The 27532-nt window shown below is 36.8% G+C and overlaps 1 protein-coding gene across 1 annotated transcript; it reads left to right on the forward strand.

The window, feature by feature from the left end:
• Positions 1 to 27184, forward strand: LOC136209018 (phosphatidylinositol 4-kinase alpha 1). The gene is made up of 26 exons (XM_066000360.1): positions 1 to 1259; positions 1707 to 2048; positions 2144 to 2305; positions 2934 to 3104; positions 3271 to 3429; positions 3525 to 3652; positions 3764 to 4070; positions 5915 to 6083; positions 6569 to 6786; positions 8014 to 8172; positions 8275 to 8457; positions 9176 to 9697; positions 9794 to 10153; positions 13055 to 13269; positions 14123 to 14297; positions 14835 to 14971; positions 15184 to 15325; positions 19426 to 19692; positions 20257 to 20334; positions 20467 to 20514; positions 23862 to 24034; positions 24120 to 24315; positions 24801 to 24941; positions 26005 to 26213; positions 26420 to 26581; positions 26670 to 27184. Exons 1-26 carry the CDS (start codon positions 303 to 305, stop codon positions 26929 to 26931), a joined length of 6042 nt encoding a protein of 2013 aa, XP_065856432.1. The 5' UTR covers positions 1 to 302; the 3' UTR covers positions 26932 to 27184.
• Positions 27185 to 27532: the final 348 nt, after the last annotated feature.

Raw genomic sequence — 27532 nt, forward strand, 5'->3', positions numbered from 1 at the left:
ACGGAAATGAGAGAGAAAGAAGAAAGAGAGAAAAAGGATCCAAGACAGGCGCGAGAACGGTCTAACCAAGAAAACCAAAACGGAAACACAGAAGAATCATCTTCAACAGTAGCTAAAATAGAATTCAAAAAATAGAAAACAATGGAAAATAGAAAGAAAACAGAGGACACAAATGCTACCACCAGCTCCGTTTCCTTTTCTCCTTCACAATGATAAAATTTTCCTCTCGGTAAACCCTAGCATATATTGCCTCGCATTTTGAACTCCTACATTCCTATTTTTTTTCCCTCTTAGATTACACAATGGAGTCGTTAATGGAGCTATGTGACCTCGTGGCGCAAAATCCGGACCAATTCTCCGAGAAAATCTCTTGGATATGCAACCGATGTCCGCAGCCGGAGTCTATGTCTTCCGGATCGCCTAGGGTATCGCGTTCGCAGCTCAATGCCGTACTCGCAGTGGCTCGGTTCCTCTCTAAATGTCCTGACTCTATCGATCACAGGCCTGAAGATATTGTTTTTGAGTTCCTCCGCGCGATTCCTTCATCGTTTACGCAATCCTTTTGGCCCCAGTCGTTTAACGTCGACTCGATCTCCTCCTTCTTCGTTGATTTCTTAGGATATGTGTCGAAAGCGGCGGAGTTGTCGCCGGATTTTTCCAGTGAGATTGCCGATGTTGTTGGTGACGTCGTTATGGCTGCTATCGATCAAAATCCCAGCGAGAATTTAGCTATTCCCAGGGCCTTTTTGCTGGCTTTAACTCAGAATTTCCCACCAATTGAACAATCCGATGCGGAGAAACTGGTGGCTTGTCTTCTTGATCAGTTTGACATGCCCTTACAGGCACCGACTTCTCCTAGCGAACGAATGGGTCTAAATTCCGAAACATCGTCGTCTCAGAGTTCGCCATTGACTAAAAAAAACAATCATAATTACAACCCCAGCAATGGAATTTCGAGTCCCATGAACGATTTGAGCCACGTCTCGGGATCGTCGAATGCCAGTGTTGTGTCTTCAATGTCAGTGATGCTAAACGGTAGCGGTGTAATGAATTTTGGGTTTAATGATGGAGGCGGGGGTTTGTTCAGCCAACAAGTAGCTTCCTTTGAGGAAGAGACCGTGGAGGCAATGGAGAAGCAGGCGATTGCATTCAAGTTAGTTGCACATGTCTTGGATCATGTGAAAATTGATAATGAGCTGTTAATGAGGTTGAGGTCAATTGCAAAGAAGCAGCTACAGTCTTTGTCTGCATTTCTCAAGGTAAGTGTGCCATTTTTGTTTAGCCAAAAGTTTGTTGCACCTGTCTTTTTTTTTATTATTTTAATTGTACTGAATTACTGAAAAAACTAGAAGCAGAACAACTTGAAGTAGACATGAAGGGGGATTAAGTTATGGCTTCAGTAAGTTTGTGTTGACTCTTTCTAATGTAATCCAAATCATGTAGTGTCTAAAACTGAACATCTTCAATAAAAGGTTCTCGACTCAATGTTATTGACATAGGTATGAACCTCCTAGTGTATTTGATAGGGAGTAGCTAAAAGTTGGCTATTGAGGAAAGAGTATTGAAAGGGAATGGGGTTATGGTTTTAAGATATCCTATTTGTACTCCTGGAAAGATAATCTTTAGGTTAGATATGTCTGCCTGTCTTTTATTGCAGTATGGGAACCTAAAAAGAAAATATGTTTGAAAACTTCCTATTTGAGCAGACAAGGAAGCGAGACTGGACTGATCAAGGTCAACTTTTGAAATCAAGAGTCAACGCGAAACTTTCTGTTTACCACGCTGCAGCAAGGATGAATCTTAAGAGTATTGCATCGATAGATACAGATGGAAAAACCTCCAAGAGGATGGTGCTTGAGACTCTCACATTAATGATAGATGCTGCAGAAGCATGTTTGATATCTGTGTGGCGGAAGTTGAGAATTTGTGAAGAGCTGTTCAGTTCTCTCCTTATTGGCTCTGCTCACATTGCTGTCACTAAAGGAGGTCAGCCGTTGCGTGTTTTGCTTATTCGTCTCAAAGCTATCGTTCTGACTGCATGCGCACAGGTATCGTATATGAACAAATTTTAATTATATATCTAGAGACTATCAGCCCAGTGACCCACTATGGTCTTTATTGTTGTTAATTTTGATTTTGACAGGCAGACAGTTGGGGCACTGGCCATGGATCCATGTTTGAGAGTGTCATGAATACTAGTTGTCAGATAATTGAATCTGGATGGGCCAAAGACCGATCTCCTGTTGACACATTTATCATGGGATTAGCCACTAGCATACGCGAGCGAAATGATTTTGATGAACAGGTTATGTAATTGGACTTAACTCCAGTGCATTTATAATGATATATCTACAGTTAAGTTGTTGTTGTATGATTGAGAGAATTCTTCTAGTTGTCTGTGAATAAAATGGAGAATTTGTTGTTCTTGTGTAAATGATGGTGTCAGTATCTTTAGATTTTTGTTGATAGGAGCTGCCTGAACTTTTCTTAATAATTATATTTCTAATTTTCTATATTCAGGAAATATCATGTACATTAATCCAAATGTTATTTGAGTCTAGTGATTAACTATTTCGAGTTTTTGTGCTAAGTTACCAGTAGAGCTAACTTTTAGTCATTACATCAGGCAGCCTTTTCACCACTAACTTATACATAATTTCTATCTTTTAATGTTGCCTAATTTGCGAGGGCGAGCCTTGGCGCAACGGTAAATGTTGTTGTCGTGTGACCGAGAGGTCACAGGTTCGAGTCTTAGGAGCGGCCTCTTGCAAAAAAATTGGCAGGGGAAGGCTTGCCCCAGTACACCCTTGTGGTGGGACCCCTCCCCGGACCCTCGCTTAGCGGTGACGCATAATGCACCGGGCCGCCCTTTAATGTTGCCTAATTTGTGTGGTTGAGTTTACATTTATGCTTACAAATGATGCTACTTTTAGGCTGACAAGGAAAAGCAAGGAGTTCCTGCTGTGCAGCTTAATGTTATACGTCTCTTAGCAGATCTAACTGTTGCTGTTAACAAGTCTGAAGTGGTAGACATGATACTACCACTTTTCATTGAAAGCTTAGAAGAGGGTGACGCTTCAACTCCTGGTTTATTGCGACTCCGAGTATGGAATCTTTCTCTTCAGAGCTTGATTTTGCTGAATATAAATACTATGTCCTTATACTTCATTTTTTTTCTCTGGCATTGCCATTTCAGGTGGTATTATTTCACCAATTACTTCTTAGATTTTGGGGCATTTTTATGACCTTTTCCACCTTAACTTATTGCAGCTTCTTGATGCTGTATCTCGCATAGCTAGTCTAGGTTTTGAGAAGTCCTATCGTGAGACTGTTGTGGTCATGACAAGATGTTATTTGAGTAAATTATCTGGCATAGGATCTGCTGAAAGTAAAACATTGGCTTCAGAAGCTACTACAGAACGTGTTGAGGTGTGTCTTGTATATTTGCATTAGTTGTACGTTAATCCTTTTTACTTGACATTTTATCTTGTGACACGTTGCTCACTCTTTCAAACATATGCTAGACTCTCCCTGCAGGATTTCTTTTAATTTCTAATGGCCTTACAAATATGAGATTGCGTTCAGACTATCGTCATCGTTTGCTTTCTTTGTGCTCAGATGTAGGTCTGGCTGCTGAACCCAAAAGTGGAAGGTACAGTAATTCGTTGCAACCATCTCTAGTTTTGTGTTCTTCTTCTGATCAGTTTGTTATCATCATGCATTTTCTGCTCAGAAATATTTATCTGATAATTGAACTGTGCAGGAGTGGAGCAGATTTTTTGGGACCTCTACTTCCTGCTGTTGCTGAAATATGCTCTGATTTTGATCCTACTGTCGATGTCGAACCATCTCTTTTGAAGTTATTCCGAAATTTGTGGTTCTATATTGCTTTGTTTGGGTTGGCACCTCCTATACAGGCAACTCAACAACCATCAAAGTCAGTTTCAACTACATTGAGTAGTGTGGGAAACACGGGTGCAGTTACTCTTCAAGCAGTGGCTGGACCATATATGTGGAATGTACAATGGTCTGCTGCTGTTAAACGTATTGCACAAGGGACTCCTCCTCTTGTAAGTTGATTGTGAATGGTCCTTTGATAATTTGGGTGTCTCATCAAAGTATTTAGATTCTACGCTTTGTAGGTTTTGCCTTCATATCTTTTGTTCGCTAAACAAGATCATCTAATTTTAGAAGTTACTATCATATTTGTGGAAGCAATTTCATTTTGCCAGAGGCAATGCTTCTATTGAAACATGTTTTAGCATTTTTTCTTCATCCATTGCCTCAACATATTCCGTTCAGTGATGTCATATTACTTTCTGCAGTTAATCTGATATTATTTGCTTATTCTTGTGTCTAACACTGTCTTACCCATCAATTTGGGTATTTGAAACAATTCATTCGAACATGCTTTTCATTGCTGTTCTAATTATTTTTCTGCATAAAATTCTTAAGCTTGTTTCTGACCAACTTATTGTTGAAAGAAAGTGGTGTTTTAGTTCATATGATTTTGATTTACCAATTGACTTTGAGTCATTTGTACTGCAAGTCATGTCTTACAAAATTATATACTTGGAAAGAATTAGCTTGATTAAATTTCCTCTATTATCCACGGTAATGAAGAAAAAAGGCGAAAGCAGCTAGCAGCAATTTTATTGATTCGAGATTATACTACTTGTGGGAAAATTCAGTTAACTGCTGCTTCCTTTTGAATTTGAAAGAACTCCACATCCATGCATTTCATTCTGGTGTTTTTGGTTCCAACTTAATGAATTTATATTCCTGTTATTTTAACAAAGCCATGGCATTTGAAGCTGTCTGTAAGTAACAGCCATGCCTTGCTCTTTCTGTCAAAGTGCAATCTGACTGATTACTTTCTTGTTCTGTTCAAGTTGCATATGTTCTCGGAATTCTTTTTTAAGGAGCTCAGACAGAGACTAACTTGAAATTATTTTATGGCGTTCCTTTTTATGTTCCGGAGGCTTAAATGTGAGATATTAACACAAACGAAGATGCGTATAGTATAGTTAAAACCAACATAATTTTGGTTAAGGAGTGCAATTTAAGAATAGTTGATGAGAGGCATGAGTGGAAATCCAAATCCACTCTAAATATGATTGGATTGTTCAATATAAACCTAATTTCACATGACATTGGAGAGAATGATTGGTGTTCAAGTCGTACACTGCTGAAACAATATACACCCTTAGAATTTCTGGAGTTGATATTTCTATAAAAAATGGTTTTTTAGTATTCTGAAAATTTGTTGCTGGATCCAGTGTTTCCTTAATATGCAGTTCTCAATTTGTTTGGGGCCTGTGTTGTGGGAAATGATTATTTTTTATTTTTGTAAAATAAAGGTGGCTAGGAGATAGTGGGGCCTCCCTTTGTATGTAGAGAGTTTACCTAAAACAAGCAATTGTCAGATGAGTAAACAAATGTCACAGTAAATCAGCGGTCCAAAAGGCAAAAGATATGTGTTTTTCTAATGTATGAATAAATACATGACTCCTGCAGAAGGATTATTCTTCCTCTTTCCACCTGGTATATAAACTGCGTGGAAGATTAATCTTGTAGTAGTTTTGCAGTTATATTTGAAATTCATCATGAGTAAAAATTGATTTGATCCTTGGCGGTTTCAGAATTAAATATGGCCAGAAATTTGAAGCGAATTGCGTTGTTGCTACACTGAATTTAATATGTCTCAATAATTATTGTTTAATTCTTGCACAACTCTCCTTTGGGCTGATAATTCGTTTTTATGGAATGTAATGCTGTTTTTTCTCCGAATTGGCATTGTCAACCTAGGCTAAATGCGTGCTATCTCAGCACCTAAACAAATTCATTGCCATTCATATGCAGTTGTTGATGTTAACTTTTTGGACAATTGATTCAGTAGATTTTATCACACCAGGTTGTTAGCTCAGTAAAATGGCTTGAAGATGAGCTGGAACTCAATGCTCTCTATAACCCTGGAAGCCGTCAAGGGAGTGGCAATGACAAAGTAGCTGTGAATCAAAGAGCTGCTCTATCAGCTGCCTTAGGTGCACGAGTTGACAATGCAGGAATGAACACAATTTCTGGTACTATGTTCTGTTATAGAATATCTGCTCTTTTTTTTTTTTTGTTGAGTAGGATTTCTTATTCTCCTCTTTGTAATCATTTTCACTTTTTATTCTCGCAAAACTTTCTTCTGTTATCTAAAAGAATGTTTTTCTTTTTTCTGTTTTATCAATTAGTTGAGAGTATGAACCTTGGGGCAGCAGTAAGGCTGCTCTTTGTGACTGAGAGATTCCAGGTTAATGAAGGAAATAATCTCCCATATAACAAGTTGGGAGAAAATTACATATTACTTATGAGCCTCTGCTACTCTTGTAATCAGGAGCTTTTGCATTGGGGACTCCTTTTTGTAATTGACTGGTTGCTTGAGTTAATTCCTATTTTGCTTTAGCTATCTGAAAGACTTGTTTCTGCTGTAATTTTCCTCCTAGTGATCTGGATAAGCACTTTGTTAGTTGTCCTGTATATTTGATGCTTGAGCATGCTGCTTCTCATTTTTATATGATAGGTGTGAAGGCAACTTATCTTCTTGCTGTGGCCTTTTTGGAAATAATACGATTCAGCAATAATGGTGGCATTCTTAATGGCGGCACTGATTTGACGGCTTCAAGGAGTGCATTCAGTTGTGTCTTCGAGTACCTAAAAACTCCAAATCTTATGCCAGCTGTCTTCCAATGTTTGAAGGCTGTTGTCCATAGGGCATTTGAAGCAGCAGTTTCATGGCTGGTATTTAGCAATGATATCTCTTTTGTTGACTTTTTCATGTCAAGGCAGTGAACATTGAGTTATTGCCTTCAAATTTCAATTCTGATATACAGTTCATTGTTGCTTAGATTTGCAATTAATTCTGCTCTTCTTCATTTCCTTGTTTTACGTACTTCCGTATTTGGTTCACAATCCTTCCAATTAGCATGCTCCATATACACAATTCTTGCTTTTTAATTTATTCTAGTAAAAAAGTTTGCTGAAGTCTTTCACCAAGAGTGTTGCATCTCTCCTGTGTATTTTTGTGCATAAATGTAGTACACTGAATCTGTCACCGAATTATCTTGGGGATGCCTAGAGGTTAAAGAAAAGAGTTTTAGAATGCCACATGATTCAATCCTACAGGAATTGTAGCTTAGGGGTTGTTTCATAACCCGTTTTCTGGTGCCAAAGTAGAAAAACTCATTGATAAGTGCAAAACAAATGTTTGAGACTAAAAAAATGATTATTATATGCAGTTTCTCAGAACGCATGGATATTAGCCTCTGATAATTTGCCATTGACATTGTTAAATTGCTGAATACTGTTTATTGGTGTCATATGTTCTATATTTTTTTTTCCCTATGCAGCAAGATGCTTTTTTTGCATCTATTAACTATGGCAAGTTCATCTTTCCTAATTATGTGCTGATTACATTTTCCTGTGTGATTTTTCTAGTGAATGTATATACTATAAACCCCATCGGAAATTAAATGTCCCAAGACTTGTAGTTGCAGATTGTTAAGGAACCATTTGAACCAAAAGCTTAAGGTTATAGTTAAGGCCCAGGAATAGCTTATTATTATCTGAGACATACCCCCGCATGCGAATGCCCCTTCATGGATCCATCTTACAATGTATTGAAATTCTACATATTGAAATTCTACGAATAATTGGAGTTGCCAGGATTTGAACCCTTGACCACTTCGTCTAAGAGGCTTCGATACCATGTCAAAGAACCATTTGAACCAAAAGCTTAAGCTGAAAGTTAAGGCCCCGAATAGCATTTATTATTTTCTATGACAAAGATAATTTGAGATTATAACATGACCAATTGTAGGTCGTGTATTAATGATTTATTGTTCTCGTAGGCAGTAGTTTGAAGGTGTGCCTTTCCTTGATTCATGGTGATCCGTTCCCTTTCTTTTTATGCCTTTTAACCGTCCTTGTTGTTATCTGAATTTCATTGCTGCAATTTTCTGGGTTCAGGAAGGCAGATCAAGTGAAACTGGCAAAGAATCTGACATCAGAGATTTAACTCTATCTGCTCATACTTGTTTTCTCATTAAAAGCTTGTCACAGAGGGAGGAACACGTCCGGGATGTTGCTATAAACCTGTTGACGCAAGTTAGAGATAAGTTTCCCCAGGTGAAGTTGTTTTGCTATACTGTTTGATACTTTATTGATTAGTTTCATATTGAAATGATAATGATGCATGATCACTTATTTTTAATTAAACAATATATGCAGGTTTTGTGGAACTCATCTTGCTTAGATGCCCTGCTATTTTCAGTTCATAATGATTCATCTCCTGCTGTTGTTAATGATCCTGCCTGGATAGTTACAGTCCGTTCTTTGTACCAAAGAATTCTGAGAGAATGGATCAGTATATCACTTTCACATGCCCCATGCACTAGTCAAGGTCTACTTCAGGTTAGTTGCATGATTTACTTGTTATCTGAATCCAGGATAAGATGATTGAGGTTAAATACCTGGTTTACTCATTATTTGGAATAGTTGATCTACAGGTTTCGTGTTTTATCAAACTGGCAAATCACAGGCAGTTTGCATATCCTGCTTTAGGAATTTAAAACAGAATATATTAATATTTGCATTTACTCTCTCATGCTTTTCCTATACATAAAACAGTGAAGGTGCAATTCTAATTTGGGTTCTTTGGGCTTGGTAAAGTAAATAAAAGAACTAAATATTTAATGCTACCTTCAATTCCATTTCAACTACCATTACTGGTGAACCTTTGTCACACCTGCCCAAGGAAGGAGTTAATAATTAAACTTTTTGTTTTAAATTTATTTCTAACCTCCATAGAAAACCTACTTAATCATTAACAGTTTAATATTCTTTCAAAGAAATTACCTGATGTATTTCAAAAAAAATAGTCATAGTTCTCTTACACGAGACCTCCCAACTTAATAGTCATAGTTCTCTTACTCGAGAACTCTCAACTTACATTGTGCTTTGCTCCTATTTTATTTTTCCTATTCTAGGATGAAGCCTGAAATTTAATGGTTTTCTTGATTATTTAGTTGAGTTATAATTGCCATCATAGAGAAATTACTTTTTTTTTTTTTAATAACGTATCATTGTGTTGATCAATTTTATAATTTTTTTTTTGTTTCACTTGCCATAGGAAAAACTTAGTAAAGCAAACACATGGCAGAGAGCACAACCTACTACTGATGTGGTATCTCTTTTAACTGAGATACGGATTGGCACGGGTAAGAATGATTGGACTGGCCTGCGGACAGCTAATGTACCTGCAGTCATGGCTGCAGCTGCTGCTGCATCAGGAGCAAACTTGAAATTGACCGATGCATTTAATTTGGAAGTACTCAGTACTGGTATAGTCAGTGCAACAGTTAAGAGCAATCATGCTGGAGAAATTGCTGGTATGAGAAGGTTGTATAGCAGCATTGGTGGATTTCAACCGGGTAACAGTCCAAGTGTTGGTGGTGGTCTCCAGAGATTAATTACTGGAGCCTTTTCTCAACCTCCAAAACCTGAGGATGATTCATTTAATGAGATTTTACTAAATAAATTTGTGCATCTTCTTCAACAATTTGTTAGCACTGCGGAGAAAGGTGGGGAAGTGGACAAGTCACAGTTTCGTGATATTTGTTCCCAGGCAACTGCATTACTCCTCGCAAATCTGGTAAGAAAATTGTAATTTTCTCCCCCTTTTGATTTGCTAATGTAAAACAAAATGTGAAGACCATTCTTCTTCCCTATGATTTTTCTTTTTGTCCAGGCATCTGATCCAAAATCGAACATAGAGGGGTTTGCTCAACTTCTACGTCTTCTTTGCTGGTGTCCAGCTTATATTTCTACACCAGATGCAATGGAAATTGGTGTTTTCATTTGGACTTGGTTGGTATCGGCTGCACCCCAATTGGGATCTCTTGTTCTTGCTGAGCTTGTTGATGCATGGTTATGGACAATTGATACAAAACGTGGGCTCTTTGCATCTGAGGTGAGGTATTCTGGACCTGCTGCAAAATTGAGGCCTCAGCTTGCCCCTGGGGAACCAGAAATTCCACCTGAAGTAGATCCTGTCGAGCAAATAATGGCACATAGATTATGGCTTGGATTTTTCCTTGATCGCTTCGAGGTTAGCAATTATTGGGTTATTAATACTATCTCTCTTTCTCAACTGTGTATTGCATTTTTTTCTTTTCAGTATTTCATTTATTTCTGTTTAGAGATGGGGATGCACTCATGTAGCAGGACAATGCATCTTCTCTTTCATTGTTTGTATTTGCATGAGGAGTAAAATATCAAAATTTTAGTAGGAATTGATGTTGGAAGTTCGGTAGTAACTTTGGCTTTATGTATATATGCTGATTGATTCTAGTCTGTGTAGTGTCTGATTGCACTAATCTATTTTCTGTTTAAATAGTTAATGTTATGTTGAATTCTTTTTCTCATCAAAAGAAAACAATGACCATGTAACTAGTTTGGCCTTTGGACCATAAATTTTCACATCTTAACAACTTCCACATCACAAATAAAAAATCAATGAATTATCCTGAATGCATAAATACAAGTGAAAAAGAAACCCCAATCTTCCTGGTGCTCTGCATCACTAACATATCATCAATAAGTTGATCTTCGTCTTGCAATTTGTGAATCTTTATGTTCCATAACCGAAGTGGTTATAATTGCCACAGAATGATTGCTGTTATGACAGTTTTGATGTCAGTTTGACAATTCCCAAGAATACAAAGCACTGGGAATTTTTGTAAGGTTAGATCAGCAGCATAATCTGACAATGCCTGGAGGACTAGGGTTCAGCTGGCTATCCTTCCCTATGGGCAACTCAGACCCTTATGTAAAGCAAACCATTCATGAATGGCATGATTATTCAGGTTGAAATATGGAATTATTAGTTGCTGCCTTGCTGGCGGAGAGGATGGTTGAATAAGTTGGATATATCCTTGAACTTTTTGTGCTTGTGATTCTTTGTGTACAATGTTGTGAACTAATTCACTGATCATTTGCCTTTCGAAGTTGTACTCTTTAACTGCAGTTGAGAAATTGAGTTTTCTGAACTCATTTCTGATAATTGTGTCAGGTAATTCTAATGTAGAATTTTCTTAGCACAAATATGTTAATTGTTATTCACTTGGAGAAATCATTTGAGATTCACAGTTTTCCTTTTCTGTTCCTCATTCAGGAACTCTACAGGCTCATAAGATTCAACAGAATTAATTGTATAACTTTGATAACTTGTACCAGAATGCAGAAATATTTCATTTCTAGCTGGGAGGAAGAGTTGAGATGATTTTTAATTGTGTAGATGTATTTTTATTTGGGTAAATAATTGAAACCTCCTGGGGAAAATTCGCTGATACCTCATATTTTCAAAAACTAATTTTAACCTCGTATTTTGACTCTGTCCCATTATGACACCCCTCCGTGAATTGTAAGGGTGTTCTACTTCTTCTTTTTCCTTTTTGTTCTTTTCCCCCATTAAACACCTATTAATTACCCAATACAGAATACCTTTATCAATTAGTTTAAATGGACTTCTTTCCAACCCTTCCTAGCTCATCATTTTTTTTTTCCTTTCCCCAACTTATTTTCAATATCTTCTTCTTGCTTCAAATTCTCAATACCTTTTTCAATATCATGAGAAGAAATGACGATGTTCTATGTAAAAACAAATTAAATATGAATATTTTTATGCAAAAACATTATTTGAGAAAAGGTATTGAGAAGAAGCAAGAGGAATTGAGAAAAAGCTGGGGAAAGGAAAAAATCATTGAGTTGGAAAGAAGAAGTCCATTTAAACTAATTGATAAGGGTGGATTGGGTACTTGATAGGTGTTTAATGGAGATAAACCCTTGAAACTGACGAAGGGGTGTCATCATTGTACAAAGTCAAAGTACATGGAGATTACAATTAGTTCTTGAAATATGAGGATGTACTAGTGTATTTGATCAAACCTCGAGGAGGTTGAAATTACATTTATTTTTTGGTGGTGGGGTGGGCTGGTGCATTGGATATGAAGTAGGTTGCATATGCTTAATGGTTAAGTGTGCAAGTATTTCCCAAGGATAGTAATGTGGGAATTACAACTTGCTACACTTCAATTTGCTGATGTCATTTTGGGTAGGGTTGTATATGGTAATCATCCATGCTTCACAGTTTTCTTAAGTGTCAATTTTGGGCAAATGTGCTTGTTCCAGGAACAAATTTCTGCTCATATTCTGCTCGCATTGAATTTGAACTAAGTAATTACTAATTATATAAGCATTTGTATATACTAGCATAGTTGTCAAAGGTGTGCCTAAGGCTCCAGGAGTACAAGGCACTAGGCTGAGCACCTTGGCACTCCCAAAGGCATGCCTTTGTGCGCCTGGCTATGGTTCTAAGAGGCGTGCCATGGCTTGCCTATATGTCACGTTCATTTTTTTAGGGTTTAATCTCCACCATTGGATTTGACGCATTTAATATTCAAAATAAAGAACGAAAAAAGAAAGAAAGACTTTGAATAGACGCAAGTACACAACAGGAAACTGATTTTGTGGATGAGTATGATGAGGATTAAATCCTTGAAGAATAATTTGATGATGTTGGAGATGAGGTTGAGTGATGATTGATGATTGATGATTGATGAATTTGGAGACTTTTGATGAGAAGTAGCTATTAGTCAACTTAGGATTTACTATTTAGTCGAACACTTGAACTTTAGAGTATGGGGTCTATTGCATGTTAGGATTTATTATTAAGAATATTGTCATGATTTATTATTTATTACATTTTGATTTTGAATTTATCATTTCTTATATTTTAAATATTATCATTTATGGTTTATAAATTTTGATTTTTTTAGCGCCCCTTGTATCGCTCAAGCGCACACCTGGCCTTGTGCCAAGGCTCTAAGACCTCCTTGCGCCTTAGTTTGCCATGCGCCTTTAATCACAATGTATACTTGTAGGCTTGTATAAGTACTAGCTTATGTGTGCAATCTAATTTACTTGATATTTTATGTTCTTATATGTGCAGGTAGTTCACCACAACAGTGTTGAACAACTCTTGCTTCTAGGCCGATTGTTGCAAGGGACCATGAAAATTCCCTGGAACTTTTCGCGCCATCCTGCAGCTACTGGTACATTTTTTACTTGCATGCTTCTCGGGCTCAAGTTCTGCTCATGTCAATGCAATGGGAAGTTGGAGGCTTTTAAATCAGGGCTTCAGTTACTGGAAGACCGAGTGTACAGGTGAAGTTGATTGACTATAACTTTCTTCCTACAGTTCTGCTGCAGGTTGTCTTTTGAGATTGTTTTGATTTCTCTAACCATGCTTGGGCTATTGCATAATGAAACAAGAAAGCTTTTTTTTTTTTTAATACTTATAAAGGGTCAATCAGAAAATACTAGAAAAAAGGAAAGAAAGATCTCCTTGACAATGACTCGTAGTAATGAATGTTTGACCTGAGGTATCCTGAGGTTTTTCCCTTGTGAAATTGCAATATTGCTTTGTTTGCTAGTCAAATTCATATTGTGGTAACTTGGGTTCAAAGGCCGGGAAGTCTCCATCATAAATGCCTTGAAAGAAAGTGTATAGTTATGCTGCTGATATATGAGAATATGTTTGCAAAAGAGTAACTTCATGGTTCTGAAAGACACCTCCAGAGCCATATGTTACCTCATCCACCTTTTAGATTAACCATCCATGTTGATTGTATGTTAGGTATCACCATGTTCAGTGTTCTCTTAGATCGGCTCAGTCTATTCACCTTATCTATGCTGCAAATGAACACTTCATTCTGTTCTTTGTGGCTCGGGAGTTATTTTTTCATTGCTGCCATATTTTCAAGGGAAGGTGAAAATGGGAGTTTTGAGACCCTACCAATATTTTAGGGTACTTTCTGAATCGCCCACAAATGGATGACTACATGTGCCTTACAGGATGGGAATTTTTTTTTTTTTATTTTCTGAAGAAAGAATCTTTGAGATCTTTAGAATGGAAACTTATCGGCTGCAGAACACCTGAACAAATATCTGATTTATATGATGGAATATTTGTGTACTTTTGCATATGAGAATTGAAAGTGGTTGATGCATGTTGCAGGACCTGTTTGGGCTGGTTTGCTTTTCAGCCTGAATATTATGACATCAACAGTATGAATTTTGCACAAAGCGAGGCTCAGTCTGTCTCTATATTTGTACAGTATCTTTCTAACGAGAGAATAGTTGGTGATGCAAAAGGACGAGGTCAAGAGAATGGAAGTTCTTTGACTGAAATGGTAATACAATTATTTTTGCATTGTACAGGTTTACACATGAATGAGCTTCAGAGTTTATTTTCTCACTTTGCCATACATGTACTACTATATTTAGCCCTAGAAGTTTTAGGCAATGCCTCTTAGAAAGACTATCTGTTTTAAAATTTCATCCAAGTTTGTTATGAAAGGCTTTTGAAACCATTAAATGCACATGTTATATTTCAACGATAAATAAAAAATAATAATATCAAAATAGGGATCAGTTCAGGGACATTCATAATGTAAAGAATTTTGTTAACACTATGGAGGGCGAGCCTTGGCGCAACGGTAAAAACGTTGTTGCCGTGTGACCTGAGGTCACGGGTTCGAGTCTTAGGAGCGGCCTCTTGCCAATTAAATTGGCAAGGGAAGGCTTGCCCCCAATACACCCTTGTGGTGGGACCCCTCCCCGGACCCTCGCTCAGCGGGGACGCGTAATGCGACCGGGCCGCCCTTTTTTTTTTTTTTTTTTATGGAGTTTGGTTCTTATGGTTCATTGATAGAGTTAAGTTATTGCAGAATGATCAATATCACCCTGTGTGGGGCCAAATGGATAACTATGTTCTGGGAAGAGAAAATCGGAAGCAGCTGCTTTTGATGTTATGCCAACATGAGGCTGATAGGCTTGCAGTTTGGGCGCAACCCACCAACACAAAGTAAATTCCCATTTTACTATCGCTTAAATTCATAATGTTTTATGCTTACAGTCTAAAGATGATAATGTGCATACACATGCACAGACTCATAGTTGATTCATACTTGCTCAGAGAGCAATGAAGTGCTCTCTCATCATCTCTCCCTCTCCCTCAAATGAGTGAAAGATACTTGTATATGCTGAAGACTATTTTTCCTTCCTATTTATTCTCAGGGCTCGACCTAGATTTAGGTGCGACAAATGGAATGAATATGCTAGGACTGCTTTTTCTGTGGATCCTCGTATTGCCTTGTCACTGTCCTCAATGTTCCCCACAAATGCTTCTTTAAAGGAAGAAGTAACTCATCTTGTTCAGGTATGTCTTCCAAATGTTTTGCATCAGAAACAAACTTTTAATACCTATTACAGCTACTAACTACTAGCAAATTTTTCTTTTCAAATCATTTTCTCATGATGGCTTAGTTTTCATTTGGCTAGTTTAATAATTTCTAACTTGACTAGAACTCTTTAATAATAATAGTAGTAGTAGTAGTAGTAAATAATAATAATTTCCCTGTGTTTTCTTTCCATGTTTATTCGTAGTTTGAGTATGTTGGTTGTCTTCATATTTAATGTAATTGGAGTGCATAACCAACATGTGACAAATAAACAGTTGACAAACTACAAGTTTTACTAGTAAATAGCTGGAAAGCAATTGAAAAGAGAATTGTATTTCTTTGGCTTTTTTCCCATTTAAAAATTCTGCAAACTGTTTGGATTTGGTTTGTGGCTCATTTCTTTTTTTGTTTAACAAATATTTTCTGTGTATATTTAAAATTTATTGTGCACGACACTTTTATACTTCTCAATTTTGATGTGAAGGGACAGAGTGCTTCATACTTGAAAGGCTTAATACATAAAAGCACACCTGAATTTGGCACATAAACCTATTGGAGAGATCCTTTAGACACCTGAACTTGACAATTTAATGAATTATCCACACCTATTTGCTGACATGTCAATGGAATCGTCTAACGTGGACAATTGCACATTCTCAGTTTACTAGAGGCATGTAATTTGACCAAAATATATTTTGCTTAATACATATTACCTCCCTAAAGTTGGCACCAATTGTCTAATAGCTCCTTTAGCTTAAAAATATAACTCCTTGAATATTTGAACTTAGCAATTAGAAAGAAAATTAAGAAATGAAGATATTACTCTTTTGATACCAAATGTAGAACGCTTTTTCCAAAGATTATAGATATTTAATGCCAATCAAAAGCTTGTGGGAAGATGCCAAATATAGAACGCTTTTTCCAAAGATTATAAATATTTAATGCCAATCAAAAGCTTGTGGGAAGATAATAATAGATAAATTACAGTATTTGTTTAAATGTTTAAATAAATAACATTCAAGACAAATTCTTAGACATGGGCTAATCTATTTTATTACCCCTATGTATCAGTAATTATCAATAGAAAATCAAAACTGAAAGTCTAAAATTTTAACTAAAAAGTTTCTTGTGTTCCAAGTTTCCCGAAAACTCTAATTAGATTTTAGCGCCCCCGAAAGTTTTCGGAAGACCCCTTGGACAGATGAACTTGATAATCTTGTTATTACTGACACCAGCTTGCTAATAGCATGCTTGGCAACTATAGGCTGCTACAGGACAGATATAGGCCCTTATAGGTCTGCTAGTTCCTTAATTTTAGGAGGTGATTTTAGGAATGTCTTGTATACATATGTGAATTCCTTTCCAGTTAATATATTCATGTCCTCTTTCAAATTACATGGTATCCCATGTATTTCTTTGTATTTACATGGTATTAGAGCCAAGGTTGTAAAAAACGTTAGGTGCTAGTCAGGCGGACAGAGCCCTCGAGGATTAATCGAATTTGTATTTTTGTATTTTTTATTTTGTTAATCAACAAATTGTTATATAAATTCAAATAAAATATGTATTATACTGTTTAAAAATAATAATATAAATTATTTAATATAGAAAAACATATATATTTGTAACATACATCTTTAAAAATGTGCAAACATCAATATTTCAACAACAATATCATCGAAACAACTGAATTATAATAAAGTAAAAAATAAATTCACAATAAAAAAATGTTTTTGTTCATCGTCGCTTAGGCGGCGTCTAGGTGGTATTGAGGCGGCTAAAAATCGGCTAGGGACCAAGAAAACACCTAGAGGGACTAATCAGAGAAAATCGGGGTGGATTCTCGATTTTGAGCTCCTAGTTGGGGCCTAGGCGGTCCAGGCAGCCTTGGTGTTTCGAACAGTGATTAGAGCTTAGTTGAGTTTCCGAGTTCCACCTTGACATTGTTTTTTTTTTTTTTTTTTTTTTTTGCGGTGGAGAGGCAGTGTTCTGAGTTTCAGTCAGTGGGGACATTTTTTTTTAAAAGTGTCTATTTTGTCTCACCTCTTCCTCACAAGGTTCTAAGGGTGTCAATCATCCATCCTCTGATATTTGATCGCTGGATTACATAGTGTAACTCACACGTGCGGCCCAATCCCAGACGATCCTCCCATGAGCTGGCGCGTGAGGGCACGTGCGATGTCCTCTGCCGGAGCCGCTTCTTCCTATGGTGTCGTCTCCATCTTTATATGCATATCCGTTTAATTTCTTCTAGGTTTTGCTCGATTGGTTTTACCAGTCACTTTCCAGCATCTACTGGGCTCGCTGGTCTCATTCTAGTGTTGATTCCCTTTCTTTTTGCTGTCTTCTCCATTTCCGGGGTGACGTGTGGTTTTGACAACTTCGGCTTCATCTTTGATCTCTTGAATTTCTATTTTTTTCCCTGTGATTGTGGCGATCTCGGGCTCAATTTTTCATCTTATAGTGGTGGATTTTGCTGCTGCTGGTCCACTATTTTGGGTTTTAAGTTTGTGGTAGCTGCCAGTTACTTAATTTCTTACGTACAATTTGAATCTGGACAGTTCAGGTCTCTTGGGAGAGATTTTAATTTCTGATTGCAGAAGATTGCCCTATTTCTTCGTGTTTGTGGACATCTTTTACCTTGGTGAACAGCATAGTGGGTAAAGTTCATTTCTGGATTTTATCATTTCTGCTTCATTGGCAGATTGTTCAAGTTTGAAAGGTCATCCTTACTTTTGTCTTGGGTTAATTTAAATAAGTCAGTGGCTTATTCTTCAGTAGTCACTTCCTTTAATCTCTGACCACTTCGTTGGTTCCATATCACCTAACAACTAGTTGATGTCTTTACTAAAGCCTCACCGGGTTACCTATATCTGTTGCAAGCTGGACATGATTAATGTCTGTGCTCCAGCTTGATGGGGAGTGTAATAAATGCATAGCATGCTTGGCAACTATGGGCTGCTGCAAGATAGCTATAGGACTGCCAGGTTCCTTAAGTTTAGTAGTATTAGGAATATCTTGTATATATGTGTGTTCCTCTTTAGTTAAATATATTCATGTACTCTTTCAGATTACATGGTATCCCATGTATTTCTTTGTATTTACATCCCAAAACTCTAATTAGATTTTAGCGCCCCCCTGAAGTTTTCGAAAGACCCCTTGAACAGATGAACTTGACAATTTTGTCTATTACTGACACGTGCTTGGTAACATGGACACACATATCTGATGTCATGCATGCGTGTGTTTCACATGTCAATGTTTACATGACATGTGAGGAACAGATTTTTCAAGTGTAGGTGCAAGGGTCTTCAGAAAAGTTGGGGGTGCCAATCTTGCCAAGTTTGGGTGGGTTTTTACGTATTAAGGATACGGGAATAATATAAAAAACTTATCGATTACATAGAAAGATCGAACAAGAAAGAATCATATAGACCAGTAAGATAAGTAACGCACAGTTACAGTTCAGTGGGCTCTTATTCTACTGTTTATTCTCAAGCTAACTGAGCAACTATAAAAAAACATTGCACTACCACAAATTAGAGAAGGCACTGATAAATTTTGGTAAAGAAACAATGAAATAACTAATGATAACTATGTTCTCTGTTTCACTTGGACAATGTTTCCTAACTTTATTTAAGGTTCCCATTGACATTTGCATTCATCAGTATGATTGACTTGCTAAGCTTATCTGGTAGTCTTTGCAATTGCACCCCATTTGCTTCCTTTGCTGAACCATTAGTCTGCTTTGTCAAATTTTCTAACTTGTCAGTCTAGGTTAGGAAAGGCACTTGTGCTCAATGACATTCTATACCATTAAGTGAAAATGCGCACTTCCATTTGCTTGTTTAAATGAGATTAACAGTTGGCGCAGCTCTTGCAGTCTGCACTAATTTCCTGAAGTAGACTATTGACTTGAAAAAGTTGCAAGAAATAAAAATGCCATATCTTTTCTTTTTGCTATTAGTATATTTCTGATGTTTATGCTTCTTAATGTCATTAATGGATGCCAGACTCTTTTTTTGGTACTAATTTTACCTGTTACTTGATTGTATCTTATTTGAATTCTGTGTTGCAGTCGCATATTTTGGAGCTCCGCTGCATACCTGAAGCATTGCCATTTTTTGTCAGCCCAAAAGCTGTTGATGAAAACTCAGTGCTTTTGCAACAACTGCCACACTGGGCTGCTTGTTCAATCACACAGGCTCTAGAGTTCCTCACTCCTCAATATAAGGGTCATGCTCGTGTTATGGCTTATGTTCTTAGGGTCTTAGAGTCCTACCCTCCAGAGCGAGTGACCTTTTTCATGCCTCAGTTAGTGCAGTCTCTGAGATATGATGATGGGGTGGGTTATCTAAGTTTGTCTAATGCAAATTCTAATGTTTATTACTCATATTACCTTCTGCAAAGCTCCTGTTCTGCTGAGTTGAACCTGATTATTTTTCTAGTTAACCAGCCCCTTGTCAAGTTAAGCTAGATCCTTAATTTTGGTCTCAATTGTTAGACGATGCAAACCAACTTGAAATCTGACTTCTTGATGTTGGACGTTGCACTAAAGAAAATACTATAGTCATTTTTGGTGATTACTCAGCTACATTGATTAAGATGATACAGAACAGTCATTGGAGAAGCAGTCATTTTCATTCCCTTACAGTTTTACATTTTTGTGTTCATTTTTTCTATCCAAAAATGAACCTTAACTTGCTCAGGGTGCTATGACATCACTGCCCTACCATTGCAAATCTGGAAAGTCAAGTTAATTTGGTCATTAGGTTCTAGGCGGTTAGTTCAACATATTCAACTTGCCAAAATTATAGATCAAAATCACATTATTGTTCCTGCCACAGGGCACTACAAAGCTTCAAATGTATCCTAACATATTGAAATTTGTGTCACAATGATCTTACAGAGGTTGGTCGAAGGATATTTGCTCAGAGCGGCTCAGAGAAGTGATTTGTTTGCCCATATTCTCATATGGCATCTACAGGTGTGGGAACTTTCATATCAGTACTTGACTAAATTGGCTAAGCTTCTAGCATATTATCTAATGCTTTAGTGGAAATTTACAGTCTTCCATTCTCTTATCATGATTAATATAGGTAGTGCTTATGAATTGCAGGGTGAGACTGATGAACCAGAATCAGGAAAAGATACTCCCTCTGATAAGGTAAAATTTTATGGTTATTAAGCCCCTGCAATTTGCTGCTTTTTTATCGGGACCCTTAATCTTTATTTCGTTAGATTAAGCCCGTGAATAATTTTTGTCTATATTATGCCCCTATTGCGAGCCTTGGCGCAACGGTAAACGTTGTTGTCGTGTGACCAAGAGGTCACGGGTTCGAGTCTTAGGAGCGGCCTCTTGCCAAATAAATTGGCAGGGGAAGGCTTTGCCCCCAGTACACCCTTGTGGTGGGACCCCTCCCCGGACCCTCGCTCAGCGGGGACGCGTAGTGCGACCGGGCCGCCCTTTTTTATTATGCCCCTATTGACCGTGACAGTGAGTGGACTACACACAGCATTAAATGGCGCATGCCACTCTAATTAAGAGAAAGGATGCTGATTATGAGAGATAAACTAAGTTTGTGAAAATTTAATGGAAGAAATATTCAAATTGGATGTTTCGGCTGTACTTCCATGTATATTCATTCTTTCTTCCCAAAAATCTATCTCCAGAAGTTTTACTCTCACTTTTCAGTTTTAACTCTTCGTCTGTCTGTATCGATTTTTCTCTAATTAAGGGTTTTTTTCCCCTCTTCTTCTTTATAGTGCAATGTGTAAAGGAGTCACATCAACTGAACAAGAAGTACTCAAATTTAACACCCAAAGCATAGAAAAACCTAATTATATTTTGTATTTACCAAACTTAAGTGGATAACTTTAGTATCACCTTCTGACCTTCTTGGGATCAGATCTGTCCTTGGCACTAATAGGGCTCCCCCAGGGCATAGTTAGAAACCATAGCTGCTCTGTCATCAAATGTCTCTCCACTGGCAAACTGCTGTTTCTTTTGCGTGATGCCATTTTCAGCTCAAACTGTACCTCTATTGTCTCAAAGCTTTATATTGTCCTTTCCTTCACTTTATCTCTATTCCTTCAGTTTGTTACGTTTGTTGTGCTCATTCCCAGTCTTACCGCTCTTTTCTCTCTCTGTTTCACATTACTTTCAATTATAAGATTTTCCGACATGGAAACTAATTATTTCTTTTTTATAAAGTTACTGACTCTTGCTCAGCAGGTGAAATGTGGACTAAATATTGAAAAAATTGAAGTTCTTGGGTTTAGTAATGCATATTACCTAATTTATAGACTAAAACCATTTAGACATAATGAAGAAGTTGCATCAGTAATATAATTTAAAAAACCCGTCCAACTTCATGTGTAATCTAATTCATACCAAATTTACTAGCTGTACATTATAGGAAAAACCATATGTGATTGTGAGCCCCAAAATATTAAGGCAACAAGTGGATGTGATGTCTAACTGATTTAGTTTTTCATAATTCTAGCTCTCCCTGCTTTTTCTTAAAGACTGTGTCACTGATGAATATTTGTGGATATTTAGCAAGTGTAATGGGAAAATTGTGCGGGCCAAAAAGGTTGCAATAGTGCAAGCTCTTCTATTAATCATAAAAATATTTGCTGGAAGGATGATAGCCATGAGATTAGCCAAGATTTTGAAATAGAAAAAGCAGAATAACTTATACAGTTGTCGATAACAACTTAAGTTCCACTGTACCATGTTTTATTCATCTCATGCACATTATCGAGTGTGAGGCAGAGAATGAACTTGCATGTGAAAGAAATATGAAAAAAATTGGATACGTGAAATATAATGGATTGTTGAGAGTTGGAACTGACATTTAAGGCTGCAAAGGGAGAACTAATATTCATGGGAAAATAGTTATGATGAGAACTACCTTTGCATTTTGCTCTTTGGGCCACTTGTTATGATGATGCTTTAATTACCTTTTAACACATTTTTCTGACATACTCTTTTGCGATTGCAAAACATGCAAAAAGTCTCTTGGGGAACTTTCTCATAGCCTTTCTAAAGATTGATGAGTATATTGACATTTATGTATACAGTATACTTCGTAATAAACTACATTGTATTTGATGATATCAGCAATGTAGATTTCAGATTTGTATCTAGTGACAAATGTAACTTGCATAAAATATTTATTACATGCATTTGGATCACAAAAGTAACTTTCTTTTAATAGAATTAAAAGAAGGGAAATGATGTATATCTCCTTGAGTTTTGGTCAATTACTCTTGTACCTTGTATTTTTCAAAACTAATTTTGACACCGTTTTGACTCAGTCTTACTATGAGATCCTTTCATCAAATTCAAAAGATTTTTCAGTTAAATACTAGTGAAATAACCGATATAGACTTCTGAATCCAACTCAACGTTATTTTTCTTTCCTAATCTTTTCCAGCGTAAAAGAAAAGGAAAAAAAATAAAATTATGTTGAGCTTGGTTGGCAGGAAGAAGAAATTTAGGGGAAGAAAAAGAGAAATTTATTTAAATTAATTAAGGCTATAGGGTGTTCACTAGTGTTTAACAGGAAAATCTCTCAAATTTGACAAAAGGATCTCATAGTGGGACTGAGTCAAAATGTAGGAGTGTCAAATTTAGTTTCTAAAAATATGAGGAGTTACTAGTGCGATTGACCAAACCTCAAGGAGAAATATTACCTAGAAAGAAACTTATGGACTAACTACATAAATCTTTGATTGAGGCATATAGAGAAGCAAGGTTCTGGTCCAATATGGTTTAATATTTTCGGAATAACATTGTTATTTAAGCGTTCCTATTGGTGGTGGATTTTCATGTTCTCTAAGCTCTTTTGTTAGTTATGGACAGAATGTTTACTTTTGTTTATAAATTGTCAAATTTAACTGTTATACATCATTAAATTCTTGTCAAACTTAGGAGCGATTTTCCTTCTCTTTTTGTTTGAAAGCAACAAATAAAAAATGATTGTGACAACCAGTAAAAGGCAGAACACCAAAATGACAGTAAAACATTATCAACTCAGAATGCTACCATGTGTATTTATTGTGCAAGCTACCATCGCCTTTTATCAATGTAGTTTATGAGGAGCTGTGTCAATATATTCTCAGGGCTTCTCACTATTTTCTCCATGTTATAAAATAAGCTGCACCATTGCTTGTTATACATAATTATAAAACAATTGAGTTATGTTATTCTTCAATTTTGTTGTGAAAATGGTAATGTAGAAATAGCACAAGCCACTACATATTACAGTACTGTTCCGTACTTACATATGATAGATTTATTTGCAATTTAAACAGGTGTGTCTATATCCGAATCTGGATATGAATTACTTGTACAATGTGTTTTGTGCTTCATTTGACATTGTTTGTGCTAAAGCCCTCATTGCTGCCTTGTGCGTGTGTGTGTGTGTATGGATAGGTTTACAAATCCTCATATGTAACATCCCATTCAGTGTCTAATAACTATATAAATAAATGTTGTGATTTTAGAATAATTCCTTCCAAGAGCTGTTACCACTTGTCCGGCAACGTATTATTGATGGTTTCAGTCCCAAGGCCCTCGACACATTTCAAAGGGAATTTGACTTCTTTGATAAAGTCACATCCGTTTCTGGTGTTCTCTATCCAATTCCTAAGGAAGAACGTCGAGCTGGTATTCGGAGGTATACTTTTAAGATGTTTAGTTTATCTTTTCTTGTTTACCCTTTATATATTGGTGTTGGAAGTCATATGGACTTGATACAACAGGGAGTTGGAGAAAATTGAAATGCAGGGAGACGACCTCTATTTACCTACTGCTCACAACAAGCTTGTCAGGGGTATTAGGGTCGACAGTGGTATACCATTACAGTCTGCAGCTAAAGTCCCTATAATGGTCACATTTAATGTGGTTGACCGGGATGGGGATCCAAATAATATCGTGCCCCAGGCTTGCATTTTCAAGGTAAATTAAGTTTAGATTGATAATTTTCATTCTTTTAAAATAAGATAGAGAACGAGAGAGTACAAAACAGAAAATTGTAGCTCTGTTCAGCTTCTTGTAAGGACTGGACGTGTGTGACAAACTGTAAAACTTGAGTACACATATCCAACATATAGCACTCGTAGATTAGGATATAAACAGAGAATGAAAGGTATAAACCAGGACCCAAACAGTTGAAGTTTTTTACCTATTAATGATTTCAATTGTTAGATGGGCCACTTATGTATTCTCTTGTTGTATGGTGCCAGACTTGTATGTGCCATGATGTTCTAATTGTGAACTAAAATTGAATCTCATAAACTTCTCTTCAACTGTAATCTATTGGAGAGATTATTTATTTCTTTTATCAGTTATATTTTTCATAGTTTGGAAACCTAAAATTCAGCATTTACATTTGGACTTTCTCATATAAGTTTTGTTCTTTAATGGATGCTTCCTTCTCTAAGGTTGGAGATGATTGTCGACAAGACGTTCTTGCCCTTCAAGTGATATCACTTCTTAGAGACATATTTGAAGCAGTTGGAATCAATCTCTATGTGTTTCCTTATGGAGTTCTTCCGACTGGCCCAGAGAGGGGTATTATTGAGGTCAGTTTTTTATACAGCCAGTCTTTCAACTCGAGTGTGCTTGTGTCTTGATGAAATGTGCTAGTACAGATTTTTATGTGAACTATGGTTCGAGTCTTAGGAGCGGCCTCTTGCCAATTAAATTGGCAAGGGAAGGCTTGCCCCCAATACACCCTTGTGGTGGGACCCCTCCCCGGACCCTCGCTCAGCGGGGACGCGTAATGCGACCGGGCCGCCCTTTTATGATATGACATGTGCACTATGTGCCATTTATTTTCATCACTTGCATTGTGTTAGATTGTCTGGTTACATTTCTTCTTGTAATCAATTATCTAGCTTGTATTCCTGCATTTGAGTTCTTCGATGTGAAAAAAGGAGTTTGCAAGGAGAATTCTGGAGTTGCATATGATCTTTTTTTTTTGAGAAATGTCTGGTTGGAATTTTGCTTAGAAACCAAGTTTGTGCCTAATAGACAAATGATAAATTTAAACTTTGATCAAAGTCTATCATTTGACTATCTTTTTTGAACTTTGATCTTATGTTTCTGCAAATCATTTAGAGAATATATAGCTGGGTTTATGTTGCATGTTTCACTTTTTAATGTTATAGTGATAAATGATAAATTGAAAGCTACTCTATGGAACCTTGCAACCTAGCTCTTTTACCTACAAAGCTGACTTGATATTTTTATTAAATATCTAGTTTTCTATTCAGGCCAAGTAAAATCCATCCTTACAGGGAGTTGATCTTAAGTTGCTTGATTGTGTACTCCAGCAATATATGCCAAAAACAAAAATCATATGCAATTAGCTGTACATGAATATACTGTTAATGCATTTTGGAAGAAACACAATGCAATTACATACATTGGGAGATAAAGTTCCCTTATTCATTTGTCCCGATTGACAAAAATATATATATCATATGCTCTGCATGTGCCTGAAATTTAATTGGAGATTCCCAAAAATAAAATAAGCTGATGGATGGCATGATCAAGCTCTGTCTCTTGAATGATCTCTATGAAATGTGGATATTCTGTTAGATATCTGCACTTTCTGTTATTAGTTACCTTTTATTTCTACAGGTTGTGCCTAACACCCGGAGCAGAAGTCAGATGGGTGAAACAACAGATGGTGGTTTGTATGAGATTTTTCAACAGGATTTTGGGCCTGTAGGGTCTCCTAGTTTTGAAGCTGCACGTGAGAACTTCCTAATTAGCAGTGCTGGCTATGCTGTTGCAAGTCTCTTGCTTCAGCCCAAGGATAGACACAACGGGAATCTTCTTTTTGATAAGTATGACATACTTCGATTGGCATTTCAATTTTTTCCTTATTTTTAGTTAATGCATTTCATCATAAACATATATCATAGATGAAAATGAAAATAGACATTCCAAACATCAGTTTTTCCGTGTATGCTCAATTCAATTTTCCATTGTTTCTCCTAGAATTTTGGAATTTTTGAGGAACTAGTGTTTGACTTGAACACATGTCTTACAGTGTGGGGAGGCTTGTTCATATTGATTTTGGTTTCATCTTTGAAATATCTCCTGGTAATAATATGCATTTCGAGAATGCACACTTCAAGCTGAGCCACGAGATGACTCAATTACTAGATCCTTCTGGAGTTATGAGGAGTGAAATCTGGTTGAGATTCCTAAGGTAATATATGTATGATGCATTTCCTATCTCAGCCTCCTTAGTATGTAAAAATACTGAGCAACACACTCTTTCTCTCTCTTAACCATAGTGCATGCGTCAAGGGGTACCTGGCAGCGCGGCGTTACATGGATGGAATAATCAGCACTGTGCAGTTGATGTTAGACAGTGGATTACCTTGCTTTAGCAGGGGTGAAGCAATCGTAAACCTCCGTAAGAGATTTCATCCGGAGATGTCAGAGCGTGAAGCAGCCAATTTCATGATCGTAAAAGTGTGTGGTGATGCCTATAACAAGTGGAGCACTATTGGGTATGACTTGATACAATATCTACAACAAGGTATTGAGAAGTGAATGATAGAGCTGAATATAATAATCTTGTAAATGATTATTTGTAATTTTGTAATTGTTTTTCTTTCTTAGTCTGTAATTTTTTTCCATGGATTTTCCACCTTAGAAAACTGAGTGTCAAGTAAAAGCATTGTAAAAAAAAGGGCACTTATTATTCACTTGCTATTGTTTGTAATCTAGTGGTGGGATTCCCATTGAGGTTTGTAAAAGAACATATTCTTTTACCCGTTTTTTCTTTTTTTCTTTTTTATTTTTATTGAAATCTAAAGTTCACGGGTTCGAGTCTTAGGAGTGGCCTCTTGCCAAATAAATTGGCAGGGGAAGGCTTGCCCCCAGTACACCCTTGTGGTGGGACCCCTCCCCGGACCCTCGCTCAGCGGGAACGCGTAGTGCGACCGGGCCGCCCTTTTTTTATTGAAATCTAAAGTTCCTTGAAAGCTGAAAGTATTTTTAGGTTAATGAATCCCATGTTGGCAGTCTCTCAAGCTTCTTAAAATTCAATTAAATAGTGAAACAATTGTGAGTTATATAATTATTGAAATAGTACATTCACAATTTCTCAAATTCCACCTTTACATTAGTTCATTCTGAAAATTATGATTTT

Source organism: Euphorbia lathyris, chromosome 10, assembly GCF_963576675.1.
Source record: "Euphorbia lathyris chromosome 10, ddEupLath1.1, whole genome shotgun sequence".
Taxonomy (NCBI): domain Eukaryota; kingdom Viridiplantae; phylum Streptophyta; class Magnoliopsida; order Malpighiales; family Euphorbiaceae; genus Euphorbia; species Euphorbia lathyris.

Bases quoted from the DNA above. Each gene is read 5' to 3' on its own strand.
- LOC136209018 (XM_066000360.1), top strand. From the start codon at position 303: ATGGAGTCGTTAATGGAGCTATGTGACCTCGTGGCGCAAAATCCGGAC. The intron at 4,071-5,914 runs GTAAGTTGATTG...TTATCACACCAG, and splicing joins CACAAGGGACTCCTCCTCTT to GTTGTTAGCTCAGTAAAATG. The intron at 24,035-24,119 runs GTATACTTTTAA...TTGATACAACAG, and splicing joins CGTCGAGCTGGTATTCGGAG to GGAGTTGGAGAAAATTGAAA.